We start from the raw sequence: 24,811 nt of genomic DNA on the forward strand, positions 1-24,811 counted from the left end.
TGTTCCCTCAGCTAGTCTTTCAACTTCAGTGGAGGTTATGTACCAGTATAATGTGTACTATTATAAAGCAGTCATTCATCACAACTGGGTTGGACTTAATACACTCACATCAAATGTTTGTTTGTACCTCATTACAGATAAAAGCAAGCAAATATTTTCAAAGCAAGCCGTATTAAACATATGAGTGATTGACAAGACCTAACTATGGTAAATGCAGAAGTGTTCAGGGATACAAGGTAACTGTTATTACCTGCCTACAGTGACAACATTCCCTTTAATGTAAGTGTTCATTTGTCTTAAAATCATGACTTAAATATGTGGTAAATTGGATTAGGAATGAAAAGAACGATTGGACCTGGGTACAAAGTAGTTTAACATAAGATAAATAAAGAAATCAACAAAACTTCACTGGTTAGACATGCAGAAAAAACTAATTTCAAGATTATATTCATTGAAAGATGAGCCAAGGTAGTAAACTGTTGCCAACTGAACTACTACTGTATAAGTAATATGAGATCAAGAGGATGACCTTTCCTTTCATGACACACCACTGAAGTTTCTCAAGTGACAATACACACACAGCAGCCAAACTAATACTAAGTTCTGTACCAGCCTGTACTAGTGGACTGTTGTTTCCTATTTCCATGTCTTGCTCCCCTGATGCTCCTCCCCTTATAGAATTTTAAACTTCTCTGCACTGCCATTCATGAGCATTTTCATATACCCTGTACTGTACAATATTAACATTTTATTGTTTCAATAAAACTAGTGTTTTGTTATGTTTCACTCTTTGGTAAGTATTTTTATGACAAATGAACCAAACTGTTAAATTTCTGAAGCTGGATTTTAAAAGAACTCAAGGTGGGGTGGTGACCAAAATGAAAGGAAAAAAAATTGATTTTTTTTAAATGCTAACAAATGGCGTACAACCATTTTTACACACTCAGGAATTGACATTAATGTTTTAAATTCTTGTAAAAATATATTGCATTTGGATTTATCATTAAATAAATTTAGAAGTTGCAACACGTTTGCATAATTAAATTAATAAAAGGAAGGTTGCCTCATCAGGTACAAATGTGGGGAGCAAGTAGTAAAAAGGAAACACAAAAAATACAGAAAAAAATATGGAAACTTTCAAATTTATCAAAATCCCTAGTGGACTGTTATATTATGGGTACAGTGGGTGGATGGCTATCATACTGGGATAGCAGTTAACTGTTTCTGCAATAATATCATCATTAAGGCAGTAATAAGTGATTGATTTTCAGTACAAGCCAGTACAGTACCACCATAAATTTCTAGGCCAGAGGATGATATACAACCATCACATATCAACCTGACTGTGACATGTGACCCAGGTCCATGCAACAGACACCCTGGGTTGCCTTTCAAATTTCATGATAAACTAGCCAAGCCTATCTTGAGTTTAGGTCACACTGTCAGTGCACATCCCCAGGTGAATCTCACCAAGTCCATAAAAATAGAGGAAGATAAAACAGAGAGCACACTGTGATTAGGGCGTTTTCATGGAACAAACATGCCGATTCATTACTCATCCACATAGGATGCAGCTTTCTGTATAAGTAAAGACCATGATTACATGGCAAGATGAAGCAAGTTATTACTGAGAGAACCAGAACCCAATAGGTCAATGTGTTCTGACTAATATTTTGAGATCTTTGTTTTCTGAGGAAATTTCTCAGAAATGTCAATTCAGTACAGTACTAAAGCCCAGACATATAGAACATCTTTGTCTGTTTGTTTTCCATTCTGATCTCTTTTTCAGGTCCATCGGTGGTACAGTATCACCAATAAATTTATGAGAAACATCACAACAGTCACTGGCCCTCAGGAATGCAAATGAAAGAAACTATATTTGAGATTGATATTACCAGTGATTAAAAATATATACAGTATACTGTACGGTATTTGTGAAATATCAAGAAGACTTTTAAAGCCAGAATTCTCTCCTCCATTGAACTTGTGCAATAGGAATCTGGTTTATTCCCATGCAGTGGGTAAATATGACAGAGTGGTTGATCAGATCAGTATGGTATATTCAGAACTGATCCTTGTTCTCAAACAGGAAACCCAGATTGGTGCCCCCATGGCTTATGAAGTTATGACATGGCTGGGGGAAGGAGCATCTTCTGATGGCAGCCTGCACCACATAGTGACAAATTTCATACACACTTAAGTATCAAGATGAATAACTCAGTAGTGAAAGAGGATCATCACCATATCTGATATACCCCACCCCTTAACACACAAATGTGTCTTGTAACAGTAACTATTATTTTTTTTATATTAAACATTTGAGAAAAAACTCAAGATATTAAATGCTCTAGTTTTCAGTCCATTTGCTATAATTTTGGTTTAACTGGTTTAGGAAAGAGTGGCAAGAGAAAGAAGGTAGGATAAAACACCATAAATATGCTTGGAAGACTAAACTATGCTCCTCCCTTTCTCCTGTCTATGTCCCTTTCTTATACCTTCTGTCTCCCTCCCCCCACACAAATATTTCATGTCTAAATCTGTATCTCTCCCCCTCTCTGCCCATACTCTCTAATGACATTTAACTGTCATAATTTCAAGTTTTGCCACTGACCTTGGTTCACCACTGTGTTTCTGGCTCACCCACGACACAAGCCTAGAGTGACCATCATGATGAACAATGAGGCTACTAAATGTCCTAATAAATGTAGTGGGCAAAATATACAAAATAACTGTAGGTTCATCACATTGCATAAGTTATAAATATTAACATAGGTATACATATTAACAAGTGCAGGACCATCACAAATGAATCGTGATACATCAACAACTAGTGGTGACTGAATGACTAATGACTACGTGACAACTGGCACTCTCTGTTAGGTAAAGACAGGCAGACAGACTGGTTTTAACTTAAAAAATAAGAACGACAGTCAATAGTGGCATCTCAGTTCTAAGTTCAGTTCCTCCCCCAAGTAACTAAATACACTAGTGACAAACCATCAGCATGGATATTGCAGATAACTAATTTATATTTCCACTTTGCATACCAATCCTCACATCACATTTTTACATAGTTAAAAAGTTTACAGCTGTTTATATTATTTGGATATTTATTTATAAATTATTCCATATTAATTCAAACTGTAAAATATATTCAAAGGATAAAGCTAACCTGAAATAACCTTAAAGCATCTTTTTACTTGTCACTAACTACTTCAGTTAAGAAAATGGTTGAATGGTTTCCAATGGTCAAAAATTGAACATTAGACAGACACTATTATTCATTATGTACATTACCTACATCTTTCTTTCACTGGTGCAGAGAAGTACATTGAATATGAGTAAATTTTTTTTGAGCTGGGACATTTTCTCCACAAAAATGTAAACAATAATAAAAAACCCAAATATATGGAATGATGGGTAAAACAAAGGTTTTACACACATACAGCTCACATTCTAGTATGGTATCTGTCAATGGCATATGGTTCGTGACTATAGGTAACCATTTAGACATGATTATAAAAATTATGTCTATGTATTCATTACCCCAACAACATATTAAATATATAGGTACTCTTCATTAGCTGCTAGGTCATTATACACACACACACACACACAGAAAGAAAGCTTCAATGCATTTTGATTTCTTAGTTCTTTTCCACAAGCTCACTACTGTATGTGCTTCTTATATATTTGTAGGATGTTTGATGCTGTGTGCACAAGTCTAGTGGTGTTTCTTCTCTCTTGTCACTGGCTGTACTTGGCCTGCCTGACTTGTGTGGCACACCTATCTTTTATAGTTCAGTGACCGGCAGTTGCAAAATTCATACCCTGCTGGAATACTGTGAGCATGAACTACAATATTAATCCTAAACACGCAACAAAAATAATTATCAAAAAGAATAAAAAAAGTAATATCAATATACGGTAATATTGCTCGAAATAATGATTGATGCAATAAAATGCTGAACATGAAATCAAGAGTTGGAGTGCCAGTTGGCATCCTCAGAGAATCTAGGAACCCTTCCACTTATGTGAAAAAAAATTAAATAAAAATCCCACCCCAAACTTTAAGATATTTGGCGCAACTTGTATTAAAACTTTTGTATATAGTGAAGAATATGTGACCCAAGGTTACCTGTGTTTCCTGGATAATGATTATAAGCTACCTACAATGGGGCATCTATGTACACTAGCTATGAGCCCTGTTGATTTTAAATAAAGCTACAATGTACTTTACAATAGTTATCTGTAAATGTTGATGATTTTGTTACTTGGCAGTTAAGAAACTAAAAACAGTCTAATATTTATACAGTAAATTATCTCTTATTATTTAAATATGACTTATGGTATAAACCCAACTAGTGCTACCTGAAGGTAGAAAATATGAATTGTCTTTTGCATACTGGGAAGATTTCTTACAACAAGTTAGCCATCAACAAGAATTTTAACAGGAATAAGAAGCACAGAATTGAATTGGCGAGACAGTGGCTTGATGACATACACAGCTTGAGGTGGTGTGTTACTGCGGCAGCCCTCATCACTGTGACAAGAGTTCAGGCTCTCACTCACAGGAATGGGTTGTAAGATGATCCACTGGAAGGCATTTGAGGGGTGGCCTGTAACACATGTAACAAGACAGACAACTATACAGTAGTACATTTGGGAAAATTACATTCAGTACTTCATAATTCTTCTAAATACTGAACAGAGAAGTTTATGTGGCAGGAATTCCTCCCCATACATTCCATTCTGATAGTATTCACCTCAACTGAACAGACACATACATCAATCTTCTCTTAACATACAGTATTTATTTGTCTTGTCTGTCTATTCATGTACAAATCAACTAATTTATTTTAATAATTCTAAATTATCTAAAACACTTAACCTAGTTTGAAATATATTTCATCTTTATAGTTACAGTATATTATTCTCAAATCCATATTTTCCCCACACATATACAGGTAAAACATATAATTGACCCTAAGGGCAAACACATAAAGGGAATATACATTTCTTTGTACACAAGTAAAAATGTAGCCCCAGTCAGAAAATGTTATTCGCGGATTTGGCGATTAGCGGCCATTTTGAGAACCTAAGCCTCATGAATTTGGGGGCCCCCTGTATTATAATCAGACTTTATACACCAGATTGCAACTTTTTAAGCCCCTGCCCCAATAAAAAAAAAAAGAATAAATAAATAAATAAAAAATAAATAAAAAATAATAATACTGTATTACAGTATAATAATAACAAATAAAATCACTTTCCATAACACAACCACTAACAGATTAAAATCAAACAGGAGATCTCTTATCCTCCTTTTCTACACATGTCAAGCATGTGGCTGCCAACAACCACGGTCATTTACCCATCAATTAATTACATCACACCAGAAGTTAACTCACCATAAATGGGTTTGCAGTTCCATTACTGGTCATCCACTGCATTTTTGTGTTTTGTGGATGCTGATTGAAATTTGCCCATGCACCATTATTAGCTGATGATGTACCATTAATAGGTGCATTATTGCCAAACTGGTTGAAGTTCGGGTCAGGTGCTGGAAGAAAAATGCCACATTAAATATTAGACCAAAAAAGTTTGATATTACAAGACACATTCAATAGGTCTAATGACAATATTTTCCACAGACAGATCTATCAACATATTCCATGTATGAGGACAGTATGAGAAGTTCAATTTGAAAAATAATTGTAACAAGAAGAAATGATAAGTTAGTACTAATGCCACAAAGATGTCAGGCATAACACCAGTAGAGTGACTTGCTTCAATCTCTGATGAGCACTGCAAACTAGGAGACTTTGGAGTATACTGTGCTTTTCTACATGAATGTTGAACCTTGGCTGATGACTGCCACAATCTCATGTAGCCATCTGTATAAAGATTAATCTAATGTGCTCAAGAGCACCAAGCCACCAATAATGCTGCATTTTTCTTTCCCACATCGAATATTAGATTCATGGATAGTACTATGGGTTTAAAAACCGTGCCACATGGACAGTCCCCACCAACATTGAGCATACCCTACATTTATGAACACATACAGTAGAACCTTTATACACTGGACATCAAAATACTGGAATTAACTTTTTTGAGACTCTATGAGGTGCTCTGGACACACACACACACAAACACTCCGGATGGTTTGTTTGTTCATACATGTGGGTGTCGTGAAACACGTCTCAATCTGAGTCTTATCTTCTCATATATCGTATCAATGCACCACACCTCTCTACCTACACTCATTAACGTGAACTTTTTATGTAGAGTACATACTGTCTTTCACGGGGATATTTGAGGGTTTTAAGAAATGGGTAAAATTATGTAGAATACCTATTTTCAGAAATTGGTAAAATTATAAAAATGCTTATGAAAAGAACAACACTTGCTCACTGAATACTATACAGTGTTCTAATGAGATATGCTGCAGGCCTAACGTGAGCTACGAAGTCCAGTACAAGAGGTAAGACACTGAGTATGTAAAAAAGACGTGGGGGGCAATGTTACATTTGCCAGGTTTATTTATGGATTCAGTATTATATTATTGTACAATCACTCTCTTCTGATGTAAGATTCACCATGATTAATATCAAATCTTCAATAGAAAAAAATACCGGTACAGTATAACACGCAATTTGTAATTTGATTTGAAAATACTGTACATAAATGAATCAGCTGTACTGGAAGGTATTCACTTAGAATGCATGAGATAAAGCTTTCAGGAAATCAGCTTACAAAAGGGTAATTATAACATACTGTATAGTATTTGATATGGAGATACAATGCTATGTGATGGTTCAATTTGGCTAATTGTACACTTAGACAACTGATTAATGAATAAACCAGGGAATATGCAAATGCATAACACACTACAATATTATTTATTAAGTGCTGGTAAATACATTACAATATTATTTACTAAGTGCTGAAGACAGATGTGGTAAGCATGCAAGATGGAAAGGCTGGCAACATGGTGAGGGAGATCAGCTGTTAGGTGGTTTGTAAAAAGCACTGGAAATTGAATACGACTCAATGACTCAACTGGGTTGAGTGTGGCATTCATTTTATGGGAAAGTTGATTATTTTACAACACTATTTTATCAACCCAGCACCAAATGAACCTAAACACAGACAGACCCCGACTTACGACTGCTTCGACTTACGACCGTCGGGACTTACGACCGCCTCAGATTTTTTATTAAAATTTTTTTTTTTTTTCTTCAAATGACACACGCATTTTCTATACCGAAACGTTTCCAGTTAATGTAGTCTCCATGTATAATTAGAAAATTATGGGGGCCCCATGTGCATTCAGCTGACTACATTAAAGGTAAGTGCTCAGTCACACTGTAACCATTCCTTATTATTTATTACTTTCACTGTACTGTATCCATTCCTCATTATTCATTACTTTTACTGTACTGTATTTCATTGTAGATTATTTATTTAAAAAAAAAAAAAAAAAAATTTTTTTTAATCTATGTCGGACTTAGGGCCGGATTGATAGTCATTACGAAGCACAATGCCAATTGATAGTGTTCGTGCTGGTCTATTAATAGTCATCCCGATAAACGAGGTATCGGAAGGGAACCATACGCATATCCCTGAAATGTTGGAAACAACATCGGGTGGCTACCCCCACCCGATAGCTGCCTTACGACAAATAATAATCATCATTATATTTTATGAAAGTTCTTCCAGTACTTTATATTACAGATGTCTACGTCGAATTATATTATTTTTTTTGATAAGAACAATTAAAAGAAGTGTTAATACGGATAAATGAACTTTCACAACACTGTTATGAACTTGAAACATTATTGGAATGTTGACATCACAGCTCCGACTTCGATGACGACTGCTGTCTGTGCTGTGAGCCTCATCTTCAATTAACAATTACTTCTGTTATCATTTAAGATATGTTTCTTATCTTTATTCAGTCATACAATATTTTTGTCGTAGTAGTAATAAAATTTCAACCATCTGAACCGGGAAATTCACTTATGTTTTCCGGAATGAGGCAAGCCAAGTGAGCTCACTCTATCTTGAGTTAACAAGGAAAATATCACAGTTTTTGGCCCAGTAATAAAGTTTTTTTTACTTCACTGTGGTCTTTAATAATGGAGCATAACTCAATATGTAAGGTAATTCACCTGTGAGGTTTTATGAAGACAACAAAAGGAAAGAAATATACATTTATTTTTTTAATAAATGTGTAAAAATTAAGAAAATAAACTATAATTTTTCTATACATAGTTCTGCATTTCCTGAAATTCACAGCTTATATTATAGATATATAAAAATAAATCTTAACTGCCATACTTTGGACAATATTTGTAACTGACATGAAAATATTTCTATCTTGGGCACAAAAAGAAATGGTTCACTCCTTCTCTACAGCTATTTATATCAATGCATAAAATTTAATAAAAGAAACATATCCTCTATACAGTACTTTGCACAGTATAACATATTTTATAAATACCTGTATACACCAAACAAAACTTTATTCTTTATCACAGGAAATAAATTCAATTTTTGAAAATCACAGCCTTTATGTATATTATAAATATTCATCCCCCACAAATAATTACCTGCCATACTTATGACAGCTTTTGTAAACAAAAACACCTTTGTCAAAATAAACACCTGTATGTTTATTTCCTTCAAATAAAATTAGTTGAATATGTAAGAAATAGAACGAATAACTTTTACTTTAGATGCCAATTTCTGAAATATTACAACATCATTCATATGTTTTAGCCATGGCATCATATGCAGCTCCTGCTTTCCTTAAAACACTATCTAACAAATCCAAAGAATTATTCAATTTTTCATGTGTCTTTTCAATTGCAGTTTGTTGTAGTTTTTGTGTTAACATCATTTTTTTTTTCAGTTTCATTTCCTCCTCATGCTCCCTATTCAATCTGTACAACTTAGATTTATGTAACTCTTCTTGTCTTTTATCACACATTTCATAGACACTTGTCACCCTCCTAGTTCGCCTTGGTTTGCTCCTTGGCCGAGAACCAGATGCCCTGGACACTGAATAAAGGTGTTGGTTGGAAGCATGAGCAGGAGGGGGTGAGGCAATATCACTCGATAGTGAGTCAGGGGCATTGACTGCCGAGGCAGGAGCAATGTTTGGTGAGGCAGGAGCAATGACTGGTGAGGCAGGAACAATGACTTGTGAGACAGGAACAGAGGGTGAAAATAGAGGTCGATAAACAGTAGATGGAACTTCAGTAAATTGTGCAGAAGACACAGATGATGGCCCTGGGGTAGGACCAGGTAAAACAAGTGGATCATAGCTGGCGTTGAATGAAGCAGTAATTTCATCCCAGGCCTTTCTTTTCCTATAATTTATGGTGTTGCTTGTAGACCTATCCTCAATGATTGGCCTTTGCTCAATATGGCGCAAAAGTGCCATACGTTGGGTTTCAGACAGAGCTGCAGAACGTTCTCTTACTACCTCCATGTTTGATAACCCGCGCGCAAACATTGTTGCCAAGTACTCAGATGAAAAAATTATCTATTTTGTTTCGAACAGATAATAAAGTTCAATTTTATAAAAAAATATATTTTACAATATATTATTGTGCCGGTATAAAATAACAACTAAATATCTCTCAAAATCGTCTTTCTAATTATGTGAAATAATACATTTGGCACTAGCGCATGGCAAAAAAAAATTTTGCCATCCGACACGAGCTGCCGTGTTTACACGCTCATGTAAGGGTCTAGGAATATGGCACTCAGCGTTGGGTGGTTGCATCCCGACACACGATCATCGAGATGATGATCGTGATCGTCATTATCGTCGTAATGACTAGGAATACGGCCCTTACGACCATGTCGGACTTACGACCTGGATTTGGGTCCCTAACCCCGTTGTAAGTCGGGGTCTATCTGTATTATGGGAAATTGGGAATTATGGTGAAATTGCATAAAGATGTGTTAAAGGGCCATGGAGGAAGGAGGGAGAGCCAACCCACCCGCACTACCTCCCGCCTGCTTCTCCCAGATACACTATCATCTCCCACACATAATATACCCCTCTTTATTCTACTGTACTGTATATAATTTTCTCTTTATTCATAAGGCAAATTCTGTGGTTAGTTACATATAATACTTTACAGTATGAAACAGTCATATCAATGAAAACAGTTGTCGACAACCAAACTTATGTCTGAGTCTCTTGAAACAGTCTAGGGTTATGTTCAGACTTTAGACTTTTCTGGACTAGGATCTGCCCCAATTAGTCCAGTGTATCAAGGTACTACTGTATATACGAGTACAGTTGTGAACCAAGTTCCCTCAAGACTTTAGTAACATCTGGATTTCAACTGGAGGCCTGTAGACATGGGGATTGTGATTTCAAAATTCACTAATCAGATTTATCTTAGTATTATCGAGTATCTTTTCATGTTATTCTAACTTAAACATAACTCAAAATGAAAAGCAGCATTTATCAGCAATAAACCATTAACATCTACGACCCACAAGTTGATGCCAGATACTGTACTGCCAAGTGTTATTAAATTTTGGCCATAACTCTACAGATTCACTTTATTTTTATTTTTTTATTCTTTTTTATGGGGATTAGCCCACCCAGGCACAGGTCACTGACCCACATCGAGGCCTCGGAGGAGAAAATGTAATAATATGCACAAAGACATAATACAGGATATACATCTATCCTCTCCCACAAACATAAAACAAGTAAACAGGTTTTGAAATAAGAAATTCAAGATACTGTACTCATGTATCTATTTCTCTAACACAACCATTAATAAAGTTCACAAGCACATACCCCATTCAAATACTGTACAATCAAACCTATGTAAACACAAATGCAACCACACACAGACTAACACAAACACATGCATACATCTTAACTGAAGCCATACACAGCGAACTCTTAGCAACACCAACTTGATCTTCTAATGAGGCACTGAGCTTAGTCTGTTACCTTGATCTTGGTCCCATTATTGCCATAATTAACTGTCTTGATCCAAGGTTATTGCCCAACATGTGTGAAAAGCTACAATGATATGGGTTCATTGGTTAAACGGAGAACTGATACATATAACGACACAGTAATACTTAAACCAAGTGAAAGAGAGGCCACCTTTAGCATCATCAACAACAACACCAAGCATACATACAGACAAACCCAGAAGCATACACCCACATGTATTCCCAGCCCCAGGTCCACCAAAATAACCTGCACATAAAACACACAAGCAGTGGAGATCTACTTAGTTTTACTGTACTATTTTATTCATCCAACCCTTCCCATACATAAATGAATACAGCCAAACTCACATAGACATGTACTGTACCTCTATACATACAAGGGAGTATATTAAAATGCCAAAATACCTCTAGTCTCCTTTATGTGAAATTTAGCATACAAGAGATGAGAAAATATCATAAAAATTAATAATGGGGTATTCCTGTCCCCTTGAATGTGAATGTGAACTTAATGTACACAAAACATCAAACATTACTATGAAAAACTGACAGTTCTGAATTAATACTGTATTTTTCAAAATCCAATAACCATCTCCATAATGCAGCAGGAATTGTGGCTACATAGTTTCAAATTAATCCACTGACTATTGGGGAAATACCTGATAAACCAAAGATCTATCCCTATAAGACCTGAGAAATGACCAATAACCAAGGTCAATGCAGCATCTTTTCAAAAATATCCTCTAGAATGCACCCCTAAAATCCATCAAATAGGTGTTACCTGGGATAGTGGTAAGGAGTTAGACGACAGTGTACCTAAACACTGTTGTGTTGAAGGCTAACTCAGACGAAACAGCAAAAGGTTGAAAAACCCAACTGCCCACACAAAACATCCCAACTGTAGTCAAGCAGCTGTCAGATCCCTTGATGAATTCCAATATGTCTTATGATCAAGCATGAAGGAACACAAAACAACCACAAGATTGGGTATATCACATACAAATCCAACTTAACTAAGGTGGGATAACAAGCACTTACTCCCAAAATGGAAATTTCTTAACATTACAATGCAGAATATACCCATAAGGGAACCTAAATCTCCTGAGTTGTGTGTTGTGGAAAATTAAGAGTAAATCTGGGTGGAGCAATTGACATTGTTTACCCACCAGTTAATTACTCTGTAGTTAGGCAAATAGTCTTTGAATACCTCAGGGAACTGTGACTGCCTTGCCAGCTAAGATGATGGTTGGAAGACCTACATATAATGCCCAGTTCCCACTCTGTAAAACTGGGTTGGTGATAGGAAGAGCATCCAGTCAGAAAACTTCCTCCAAAATTGCCTAGTGGCAACTGGTTCACCAAGCCATTAGGTAATCATGGCTAACCAACAAAAGCACGGAAAATGGCCATAAACGATGATAACAAGACACTATTTCTCATATAAGTCCCCTAACTAAAAATAATGCCAAGTGAGATGTCCGATCAGCTGAGTAATGACTAAGGTACTGAGACCACAACAGATTATAATTGGTTTGATTAAAATCAGGTCAGTGGTTCAGTAGTTGAAAGCAGAATGAAAAAAAGAAACCTATGAATAAATGAGAAGGGAGGTATTTATTATACAAGCTTGCTGAGGTTTTCAATCAGGCTACCTAAATGTACGTGTGAAGATAAGGTTATGTGAACAGTGCCTAACACACAGTTACTGTCAAAATAATCATCACTTATACTGTACTGTATATTATTTACTGTTACTCATGTATATGGATACTTTTTGTTCACATAACTATAAACTGAAATCACACATAACAGAAATGTACACATATGGCATGACCCAACAGAGCTACATGAAGATCAACATAAATACAAAAAAAGAATTTCTCTACACATTAAATAGTAAATATGCAAAATAATTTTATACTGTACTTACCCCACATCCTATATAAAGCTGCAAAGAGTAAACAGACATTAAGAAGACACGAAACCACTTCAATTAAAATATAAATTCACCTTGTAAGAACTAATTAAGGCAACTTGCTAATAGGCCTCTTTTTTTTAGTGAGAGAGAGAGATTAATGTTCAATCAATATTAAACATAAAAAACAGCTTATTACTTAGTGAAACTTACTTGTTCCAAATGGATTGGGTTGGACGACAGAACCAAATCCCTGCTGAGTGTGTGTTGTTGCCAATGAACCTCCTCCATTCATCCATGGAGCACCATTGTTACACCCTAAAAAAAATATATATATAATCAGAGCAAAATCAATACAGTATAAAAAAATAATAGAACTACTCATTGGACAATTATATACTTGTACCTGCTTCATATTATACAAATACCGTATGAGTACAAGAAAACAAAAGCTAATAAAACTACACAATTTAATCATATACTGCAGGAAATCCTCGACTTTATGCAAATTGGTATCCAGTGATTCACATAACACAACAAATGAATCAAGATTAATTTTTAGAGGTCTCACTATGTCAACTGTTTTATTGCACCAAAATCACACATAGCAGCCCCATGGTGAGGAGAGTTTGTATCTCTTGTTATTAATTACAGCTCCAACTACATTAAATAAAGTACAGTATTGGGCACTACAGCTATTACTGTATTACAATAAAATCTAATAATAATGGAAAATACGAGGAGAAGAGTGGTCATTCATCAAGAGGAGAATGTTTAATGTGATGCAATTTGCCAATTGGTCTTTTGTGTCATGTCTGAACACAGGAATACTCTTTGTTTTGCTACATATGGTCAAAATATATACAGTGGTCCCTCAATTAACGAACACAATTGGTTCCAGAGTCGTTCGTTAACCGAAAAATTTGTTAACTGAATCTATTATTTCAATGGGATATTGGGTAATTGGTTCCAACTCACAGAAAAAGTACATACAAAGCACTGTATACTGGTAATAGAATTAACAAAACTTTAAATATAAACTAAATACAGCACTGTACTGTACAGTATACTGTATAATAATAAATAAAAAACATAGAATACAGTACTATATTTTAATTTACTTTGAGGTGTGTATGTCGTATTCCCGGCAGCTTTGTTTACATATCAAACAGCTGATTGTAGAGGCAGTCGATGATGACATGCCATATTCTTTACAGAGTGCATTGGTTCTAATGCCTTCTTCATGTTTCATAATAATTTCTGCACTGTATATTATCAATATTTTAACTTAATTTCAGAATGACCAATAATTTTATTGTAAAAATGCAAAAATATTCAAGAGACCAACAAACTGGATGTTCACTCCACTGTAAACAAAGTAAAACTGAGAAGCATTGGTGGGTGATTTGATCAGCTGATTGGCACACAAAAACTGTTCCCTGTATTGTACTGTATATATCATCAAAATGTGAACTAAATTAGAATGACCAATAATTTTAATATAAAAATGCAAAAATATTCAAGAACACAACTTTCTTGAGATTTACTCCACTGGAAACGAATGTAAACATAGAACCAATTACTGTATTGGCGGACTAGACGATCAGCTGATGCGCACAACAAAACGTGTTTGTCGTAAGGATTTAGTTAATCAAAGTTTTGTTCATTAATGGAATTGAAAATCCTTATAGGAGCTAATTCATTAACCAAAATTTCGTTAATTGGACCGTTCGTTAATCGAGGGACCACTGTACTGTACTATAAAGTAAGTAGAGTATATGGTTGTGGTCAAGAAATAAAGAAAATCCAACATATTCATTAGTTCAAAACTTATGATGAGTAAGAGAAAAAATATAATATAACTTTCCACCACTGTATTATTTCATATTTAATAGACTAATCCTTAAGACTTCAATCACCCTTTTACATTCACCAACAGGATTTCCATCACCATTCACCCTTTAAATTTCAGGCACACGACTTCCCCACTACTTTCTCTACAGACATACTTCTAGAACATAAACCCTAAAATAATGACTCAATCTCAGTTTTACCTGAAAATGGGTTAGCACCAGTGAAGTTAGCCCAGGCATTGCCAGCATTTGGGGGAGTGCCGAACACCCCAATACCCCCGGAGCCACCTCCATTGACAGTACCAAAGACATTATTAGAGGTGCCAGGGGAACCAAACACACTTCCATTCATAGTGGAAGATGGAGAACGAAATACAGAAGAGTTTTGATGACTTCCATTTGGTATGGGCCAACTGCCTCCATCATCTGTGGGTAGTCATATCCTTAATTTTGTTCAAAATTCTTCAAAATTCTAAAACAATAATTGTGAATCTGAAAAGGATTAATAGCCATCTATTTTACTTGTCTGTCCATCAATTTTATATTAATTACCTATCTACCAGCCTCCCTGTTTGTCAGATTGACCTCAATAATCTTTGAAACTCAAGAAATGGGTCATATATGAGTGAACACTGCCAACATTTTTGATACATCTCTGATAAAACAAGTGGCTACAGCTTAAAAAAATAAACTAAAACAAGAGCTACAGTACTACATTACTTTTCCTTACCAGGATACAGTAACTTTTGACCCTGAAAACTAGTCAGTATATCATCCACAAGTATACTTCAGTGACTAATTGAACATCTCTGATATCAGTATAGCAGTCAATGCTTTACCTGTTCTGGAAATGTTGTGCTCAAGATATTGAGTTACTAAACCTATAATCATCTTCATGACCTATAACCCCAAAGAAACAGAACAAGGTCACCAATAAATATTCTCAATTTAGCAATAGTGTATGAGACATTATTGGAATAACAATGAATTACAGATACAGTTCATATATATTTGTTTTCGAGATACAGTACTGCACTGCAATCAAATTATACTCAATACTATTGTACATGACTAACATCCACAGGAGAAAAATACAAACACTTACTGGAAGATACTGTTTCTGATTCTTTTTGTGTCTTGAACTCCTCATCTAGATCCTTCAAGGCTGCATAACGATCTTGCACAGGTGGATTTGATGAGGATTGGGTGTTGGGGACAGATGCGGGAGGAGGATTGGAAGAGGAACCAGGGGCCATAGGAGTAAGGGGGCTAGTGGAGAATGGGAGATGTGGGCCCAAAGGGGTTGATTTGTTGCTGGATGTGGAGCCTGCAAGATGAGCAGGGGTCATGCCACTGTCAGTAACACATTGGAAAGGCTGTTGCTGCTGAACTAAATTTTCATGCAAGAACATATCACTACAACTAAAATCACCCAAACTTCCAATTCGTCCAACCGCACTACCAGCTGAGGGTGGATTCTGCCGAGCATTAGTGGCAGGCTGTAAAATCGACACAAATGGGTTAGTCAACAATGATGCACGAGGTGGACACGCACTAGGAAAACTGCTACTAAGGCTGCTGCTGGTGCTGATGTTGCTGCTAACAGGTATAGGTTTGGAGGTTTCTGCCCTTCTTTTAGTAAAGAGGGGCACCTTATCAAAAATGGCATTGTCATCAGTGGGTGCAGAGAGAGAAGCACCATCACTTTCAAATGGGTTAGTTTTGTCACCATTATCAAGTACTGAAACAACAGAATTACTTACCACTTCAGGCTTTGGATATCCATACTCCCTTGTTAATGATTTATCACCTATATTTTTCTTTTCTGAACATGAGATTACAGAGCCCGTCTCAGAACTAAGGTTTTGATAAGAGGTTCCACTTAACTTAGAGGTTGATGAAAGAAAAGCAGCAAAGCACTTTGAACTTATCTCATTGGATTTAGTATTCAGGTGAAAGTAATTCCTGTTGTTCTCAGGCACATCAAAGGAATTAGCTGGTGATTTAACATTCTCAGTTTGAAAAGAATCCATGTTCAATGCAGAGTATGAAAAATCACTTTGATTTGGATTGTGAGGTAGTTTCCTCCCTAACTGGTGTGAACTAGTATGAGAGAGACTAGTTTCTGCCTGCAACTGTGATGCCTGTACACTCTTTGAAGCTGTTGGAAAAGAGTTTGTCTGACTCGTTCTTGGTTCGGGTGACACATGCCAATTAGACTTATTATTCATGGTAGAGGAGTTAGATATGGATGACAACTGCTTTGCCGAGGACACAACTTTAGCTTCCTCCCTTGAACATGCTTTAAAGTCTACGTTAGTTGGGCACACAAACTGGGCACTCACGCCCGAGGCAAACATTATATTGGGAATTTTTCCCTTGTTAGTCTGTCTACCTGAGGCATCATTACATATAGTAGGAGGAGATAGGAAGGTTTCTGACAAAGGGATAAGTGGGGTTCCAGCATTCACCTCACCCTCAAATGCCTCCCAGTTGGTGAATCTAACAGGACTGAGGCGAGGTGAGGGAGTGCGTGTTGAAGGGAGGGGAGGAGGAGGAAGAGCCACAGTACAAGGCTGATCCTTAAGTGTCTGACACGCTGACTCAGGCTCTCTTTGTGATGGTTGGTCTTCTGAGGAGAGAAAAACCAACTGCGACTGATGCTCTAAAACCAAACACACTATGATGTGACAAATTTAAGGGAAGCAGTGAACAGATTTAATACTAAAAAATTTACCATTTAGCAAATATTGTTTAGGATTAATATCTTTCACAATTTAAAGATGGCAAAAGTAGGTATCAATGACACATGCACTGATTATGTCGCATCACAATAATGGGTTCACATGAAATTTATTTCCTAAGATGTTAGGGTGAATGATGCAAATGGCACAGCTTCTGTGAACTGCTGAGTTTCACTACAGTGCAACAAACCGACATATTATTCCTCATTTAATACACCACTGTATGGTGTATTTTATTGTGCTGTACTCAGTTATTTAACATGAATTTCATAAGTATCACCAGTCTTTGGTTATATACATAAGTTACTTTCAAAACAATACTGGTGGGTTCATACCTTCTTCCGGCAAACATCAGTCTTTTCCACAATTTACTCACTTTTAAAAAAGAAAAGAAAAATAAATTGACAGAGGTATGTCCAGTAAATGTGCTGCAAGATGATCTGTAACCATGTCAAGAAAAAATAACAAACAGAATACAAGCACAGTACTGTACTAAAAAACAATTAGTAACCAAAGGCAATACTGTACATCGAGAGAAGACTAATTAATGTTCACCACTCCTGGAAAAAAAATTAAGAAGTTGAGAGATTTTAGAACCAATTACATGTACTGCACTCAACTTATCTTTAAGCTTGACTCATACTATTGCAAGTGTTTGCGGAAATTATACTCAATTTATCGCTTTTCTCATTGATGTCATATACATTTTACTTAATATGTGCATGGAATGAGTAGCCTCACCTTCTTGTGTTATTAAATGTAATTGGTGGACTGGAACATTTTCTAGAGAGGGCAAACCATGTCAAAGGAGGAACTGCTGAGCTGACTTTATCATATGGATGTGAACATGGACTCTGGATACTTGAGGAAGGAGCAAATTAGAAGCATGAAAAATTATGTACTTGAGAGCAATATATGGAGCAAATAAGATGCAAAGGATATGTGATAGAAGAAACTGGAAATGTGGAGGCAATGAAAGTGTTTGGATTAGAGTGGTTCAGGGTTTGCTCATATGATAGAGTCATACAGTAATGAGAGAATGAGATGTGAAAGAGTGGTAAAAGGAGTGTATAGTTCAGAGGTGGACAGTAACAGGGAGAGAGGAAGACCAAGAAGATGGAAAGATGCACTAAGTGAAGGGGTGGACATCCAGGAAGTGGCCGAGTTTGTGAATGAGCAGAAAGCACAGCATTAAGTGATTTTGGGGGAAGGAAAGGCAATTGATAGGTGATGCTGGCTTGTGTTAAGTAACAGGAGTACACCAGATTTAGGGCTTTGTTTCCATCACCAAGCATCAAGCTGTAAAATGAATAAAAAAAATAAAGTAAACTCAGCAATAATAACCTTTTCATGTACTGTATGAAAAAGCAAAATACTTACTAGGAGTGTTTGTAAAGATATTCGCATTCTCAAAATTAGCAAATGAAGGCTGCGAAACTGAAGTGGGTGCTTTGGAACTTGTTGGAGAGGCAAAAGGATCATTAGAGTTGACTGTGGAGCCAGACTGGTTGCCCAAGTCTGCTAACAAATCTAGAGAAGCTGAGGATTTTGGGGTGGAGTTTTTTGATGCAGTATTGGTGGCACTTGTTAGCCCACCACTTACTGACCCTGATGACTGAAAAGAACAAATAAAAATACTATCAGCATTCCATTCTATAGTTCACATAATAACAAAATATGAAGTCAATTATTTCAGTGTCATCAGGAATCACTAACCAATGTCATAAGTTGGATATAAAATACTGCCATAACTAATGGAATAAGTTTTATGCAGTAAGCAAAACTAATTGCTCAAGCCAATGAACTAATGCTAGTAAAAATTCTAATCTTTTTGAAAGGTCAAGATGAAAATACAAAAGTGTGTGACGACAGATAAATAAGGAGAAAATGCCAGGGAAATATTATGTGAGAGGTTTGCTTTAATTGTTTCTTTAATTTTCAGTGTGTATAATCAGTAAGTCTTAGGGTTAAGTCTCTTACACCAGGGCCAGAGATGCCTAGTAACGAAGTAGCAGTACAGTATTGTTACTTTAATTAAGTAACTTTCTGGATGATTTGCTTACTGTATTTACATGAAATTTACTATTTTGTACCTTTGCTTGTATTTGGGTAACTTTGCAGCTTAAGTAATGTATTTCTACTGGGTTTCTTTGTACAAGCCATCTCGTTAAATTCAGAAGTATCTGCCATGGACTGAATTTGGATAAGCCAATGAGAACATGGCAAAAGATGTGTAATATTGTCCCAGCAAGTCACATTAGTGCAACCAATTTCCTCCACTTGCCATTATGTTTACTCTCAGAATGGCTACTGTTATCATTATGTCAAGTACTCTGAAAATATTAAACCAGAATGGAGCATATTACAGATAAAAGAACTGGAAGGCAGCGACCATGACAACCATCTCTTCCCCACTGATGTCACATATTGAGTAGCTAAAGCAACTATCTGCGCAGGTGGGGGTCGATATGCTCCGCAATTTTACATGTGACTAGTGACAGCCCTCATATACAGTAAGCCCGTGTTTTTCGTGGGTTTTTTAACGCAGTTATGACCATTCGCATTTTTTTTTACTAAAAAATTATATACCGGGGTATACCCGGTATATAAAATATCCTTTAAAAACAAAATTTAAATTTCGCGCCATTTTCGATATTCCCCTGTGAGGTGCGACAAACAGACACCACCCTTTCTCGCCTCAGACACCCGCTGCTCCAAGAAGCCTCAGTCCACATGTGCCTACCGTACTGTGATTACCTCTTCTGTTTGTCCTCCCACGTGGCTGCGGGATGTAAGCCAGCCTCATCAAAGGCAAATATTACTAGCAAAGACTCCAAAGTGACCAAGAATAGTGATGAGACCTTAAAGGAAAAAACAGTTTTATTGTACAAGCTCAGAGGTGGTATGAGCTATGGCTTGAGGTGTGGTGAAGACTGACAATTCATTTGTGTCTTTTGTCAGAATACTGTACAAGTCTTCAAGTGGAGGAATGTGGGTGGAAGAAGACTGGCTGGCTGGCGTGACTGCGTGAGGGCGGGCAGACGCCGGGACAGCAGGGAGAGGCTGGCAATGCAGGTGTTGCCGACCTCAGCAAATAAATTTTTTTATTTGCTTGTAAATAAACATTTTTTGTATATAACTGTGTTTACGTTTTTCCATTCCTATACTACAATATGATTAGTTTCAAATAAAGATGTTAGTAAATGCCGGTACAGTGCATCAGTGACCAGTGTGACCACTGGGCCGTGAGTTGAGAGCATGGCATGGTGAAGTGCATGACCTACCCTGAGCTGTTTGGTGGCCACAGGTGCAGTGATTCCTAAGAGTATTCGCGGTTTGGGCTTTTTGCGGGGGTTTCAGGAATGCAATTCCCATGAAAAACACAGGATTACTGTACCAAAATTTATCGTCCATGGTCTCATATTGTTTCCCACAAAGTATTCACAGAGAAGTTGTTTTAGCTACTGTACAGTACAGTATACCATTATTATATTATATTGTGCATGTAAAGTATACAGTATGCCAGGATAATTCACAGATTTTTATTTCGCGGTCCTCTATTATTCGCGGATGACACCCTGGATGTACCCAAGATTGTCTAAGGGTAGTTTTAAAGTTGTTGACATTTTCACAGCCAGGACAGGGAGTCATTCTCAAGTCTACTCCGTGCTTTGTTATTAATAGTGCGCGGGGTGCACTTGAGAGTAGACTCAACATTTTTAATAAAAATTGTCTGATTATTTGTGAGAGGATTTTCCTATTATTATTTATGTATGTGTTTTGTGTGTGTATCTATACACACACACACACACACACACATAATTGGAATACAGTAAAGCCTCCGATAATAAGATAACAACGGTTCGACCAACAACTTTTCATATTTAAAACCCTAGTGAATTTAGGACCCAATTCAATTTATGTCCTTATTTCATTGGTATTTATGACCAAAAAATAATAAAAATAAAATTACATTTTCATATGAATAATAACTAAATCCTGATATGCATTATAAAAAAAAAATTTTTACTGTAAAAAAATTAAGAGCACCTTGTGCAAAGAAGCTGCCTTGCTAATGAGTGGTAAACAACAGTCAGAGCATGGCGGGCCTTTTGTTTTCACGCATCTGGAACAGGAACAGGAGAAAAACTTTCTGAGGTTTCTTACAGCATTTTTGCATCCCTATTCAACATGAGCAAGAGAGCAAGTGATGGTAGAGTTGTTTCAAAAGCTAACAGAAAGTGTATAAGCTTAGCCGAGAAACTAGATGTGTTAAAACAATATGAAAAAGGTGAAAGGTCTGTGGATATTATATGGAGCAAGCAATGAACATATTTTCTGAAGTGGATCCATTAACAGAACAATGCATTAAAATTTAAATAAACGCAAATGACCTCTACATAAGGATGTACAATGAGAAAAGAAAGCAGCTGTGCAAGGTTCTTTCAACAGCTTTATTATTCGAAGGCCTAAACCATCAACTTCAGCTACACCATCAAATTCAGAATCATAAGCAGCTTCAACATCAACTTCAGGTTCAGTAACAGTTTCAGCAACAGCTTTATGGAAAGCTACAGCTTCAGCCAGAGTTGAACCTGATAAATTCGTCATCTGAGTAAAAACTCGCACAATATTCATTGTCTTCCCTTATGTTTTAGACTTTACCACCATTGGTGAGTTGAATTTTTGTTTTACATTCATAAGTATTATTTAAAACATATATGACCAGTAAATAAGTGTTGCTTTCATATATATATGTAGAGAAATGACGACATGTTTTCACATGTACGCACTTACTGTACATACGTTGGCGTTCCCAATCGTCTCGCTTTATTTATTTACCATCAGTGGTTAGCTACTTCTAGTGTTCCATTTATTAATATTAAATAACATTACTGAAAACATACATACAGGTATTCAATTTTTTTTAAATTAAGTTCACTACAGCTACAACCAAGGTTTTATTTTCTTCAGTTTCTTATGTAGAACCATAGTCACTCACGAAAACAATGCCGTCTTGTCTCCCCGTGTGTGTTTTAATATTCTACGTATCATTAATGAATTGCATCGTTCATTTCACATATATAAACATTAATTCAACCAAATACATTTTCAGTAATAAACAATAATGAATCTTTTGTACATATTCTTAATATAAATGACTATGTTTCCTTGAGTGCGCATGTATACACTGGCGTTCCACTATCAGTCTCACTTTTTCTTTTATATCAGTGGCTACTTCTACTGTACAAATCTTCTTAATTACCAGATGAGAAGGTTGGGTCATCTTACCCTCTGACCTGACTACTGACTGCTGCAGTGCTTTTTGAAGATTAGTAGGGTCACTACCTAATAACCTGACCATTGTGGACTTAATCTCACCTTCCTCTACTGTATATATATTTGCCTTGTTATGTATTTCTCCTCAGTCTGTACTCACGTCTGAAGATGTGAATTACACGAAAGCGCTTGGGAACTTCGTGTTTTCATATTCCTTGTGGTTATCAGCATATACCTAGATCACGCGCACCTACAGTGATTTACTTGCATATATATATATATATATATATGTGTGTGTATGTATGTATGTATGTACATGTATGTATGTATGTATGTATGTATGTATGTATGTACAGTATGTATGTATGTATGTATGTATGTATGTACAGTATGTATGTATGTATGTATGTATATGTATATATATATATATATATATATATATATATATATATATATATATATATATATATATATATATATATATATATATATATATATATATATATATATATATATATATATATATATATATATACTTGATGGGTGCATGGAAGCCATTTTGAATGGTTAGAGTACAGTATTAAGAGTAAAAACACTTAAACATGCACAAACGCTGTGGCAGCTTAACAAAGACTGGTGATGCTACGATGCTCCGCGGGTGAGAGCGTAGCGTGCAAAGTTGAGAGAGGGTGATGAGCCGTACAAAGTAGTCCGTGACAATGCTATACTGTACTGAATTGATGGGACGTTGTTTGAATCATGGATATCTAAAGAGTAGCGACGTTATAACGAGTCATCGGGGGCAATGTTAAACGAGGACTTACTGTACACACACATTTCTAAAGGAATCTTTCACAAATTTCTACACAATATACCTGTATACTGGACCAGGAGCCTCGGTGACCTTTGCACATTTTGGTCAACTAGGAGTGATGAAATGTGTGGCCAGAAAGTGTGTGAGGAAGTAAGATTTACGCAAGCTTCTTGAATGTGCTCTTTCTATGCAGTGATTTATTTCCTCAGGGTGTCAGGTTCTCATTCATAGCCAATAAATGGCAGGTAAAGGAAAATATACCAAACTCATTGGAGCAAATTTTCCAAAAAATGAAAAGTAAAGTCAGTGCAACAACAATAAAAATAAATAATAATACTAATATTGTACTAACAATACCATAAGGTCTCCCTGAACTTGAAGTCTCAAATAATTAAACCAGAGAGCCATCTCATTAGTTCCTTTGTACTTTTCATTAGCCAAAAAATAAATAATCTCTCTCTCTCTCTCTCTGCTGTTATGATATACTGTAATCTTAAGCAAGAAGATGATTTTATCCTCAATTTTGTGCATATTCTGTAAGAGAAATAACTGTTGTACTGAACCATGCCCTTAGTGCCAGCAAAATTTTGGGGGAGGAAAACTAAAATTATAAAGTGGTTGAAACTGAAAGGAAAGCTTGAAATCATGGACAAACTAGTGGTGTGGTGTTGACATATATGAAGCCATTCACCTAAGGTACTGTACTTGCAAATGTATTGAACCAGGGCAGTTTCCCAGATGCATATAAGCATTTATTGAATTGAACTACAGTGTATCTTCCATTCAATTTTCACTGTATAAATGCATTAAAGAATGTACCCCACATGGAGTTTATTGTACCAGTACAGTTCAGTATTTCAATTCTTCATATTCCCATGAGGTTACTGTATCATTCAGCACACTTGTTTCTTTATTTTCCCATGTTTTAAGCTTACTATTTGATGGCTAAGTACAGTGTAATTTAAATATAAACATGTGTATGAATTACCAGAATATATCCAGTTCAAAGAGACTTTTGCCAGGTTATAGAAGTGTTTGAGTGACTGGAATCCTCCCTTAACGAGACTGGCCACTAACCAACGTGGCCTGTTAACCCTTAACCAGCGGCTAAGGTTTCTCTATTCCACCCCCTCATATGCAAATATGGAAGGCAAGTAACTTGAAACATCCAGTGAGGATGGCTGCCATCCCTACACCTAACTTC

The 24,811-nt window shown here is 36.1% G+C and overlaps 1 protein-coding gene across 2 annotated transcripts in view; it reads right to left on the reverse strand.

The window, feature by feature from the left end:
* Positions 1–1,130: 1,130 nt before the first annotated feature.
* The window catches only part of LOC121860422 (arf-GAP domain and FG repeat-containing protein 1-like), a 41,813-nt gene continuing 18,132 nt past the window's right edge, over positions 1,131–24,811 (reverse strand). Inside the window, exons 5-11 of one of the 2 annotated variants that reach the window (XM_042357574.1) lie at positions 18,894–19,128; positions 15,875–16,096; positions 14,971–15,195; positions 13,130–13,234; positions 12,932–12,949; positions 5,412–5,563; positions 1,131–4,619 (exon numbers count right to left, since the gene is read on the reverse strand). In XM_042357574.1, the coding sequence (XP_042213508.1) occupies positions 4,569–4,619; positions 5,412–5,563; positions 12,932–12,949; positions 13,130–13,234; positions 14,971–15,195; positions 15,875–16,096; positions 18,894–19,128 (1,008 nt within the window). In that variant the 3' untranslated portion in view covers positions 1,131–4,568. The remainder of the gene's footprint in view (positions 4,620–5,411; positions 5,564–12,931; positions 12,950–13,129; positions 13,235–14,970; positions 15,196–15,874; positions 16,097–18,893; positions 19,129–24,811) is intronic. The other variant, XM_042357575.1, reaches the window with a different exon arrangement.

Source organism: Homarus americanus, unplaced genomic scaffold (genome assembly GCF_018991925.1).
Source record: "Homarus americanus isolate GMGI-L3 unplaced genomic scaffold, GMGI_Hamer_2.0 scaffold28051, whole genome shotgun sequence".
NCBI classification, from domain to species: Eukaryota; Metazoa; Arthropoda; class Malacostraca; order Decapoda; family Nephropidae; genus Homarus; species Homarus americanus.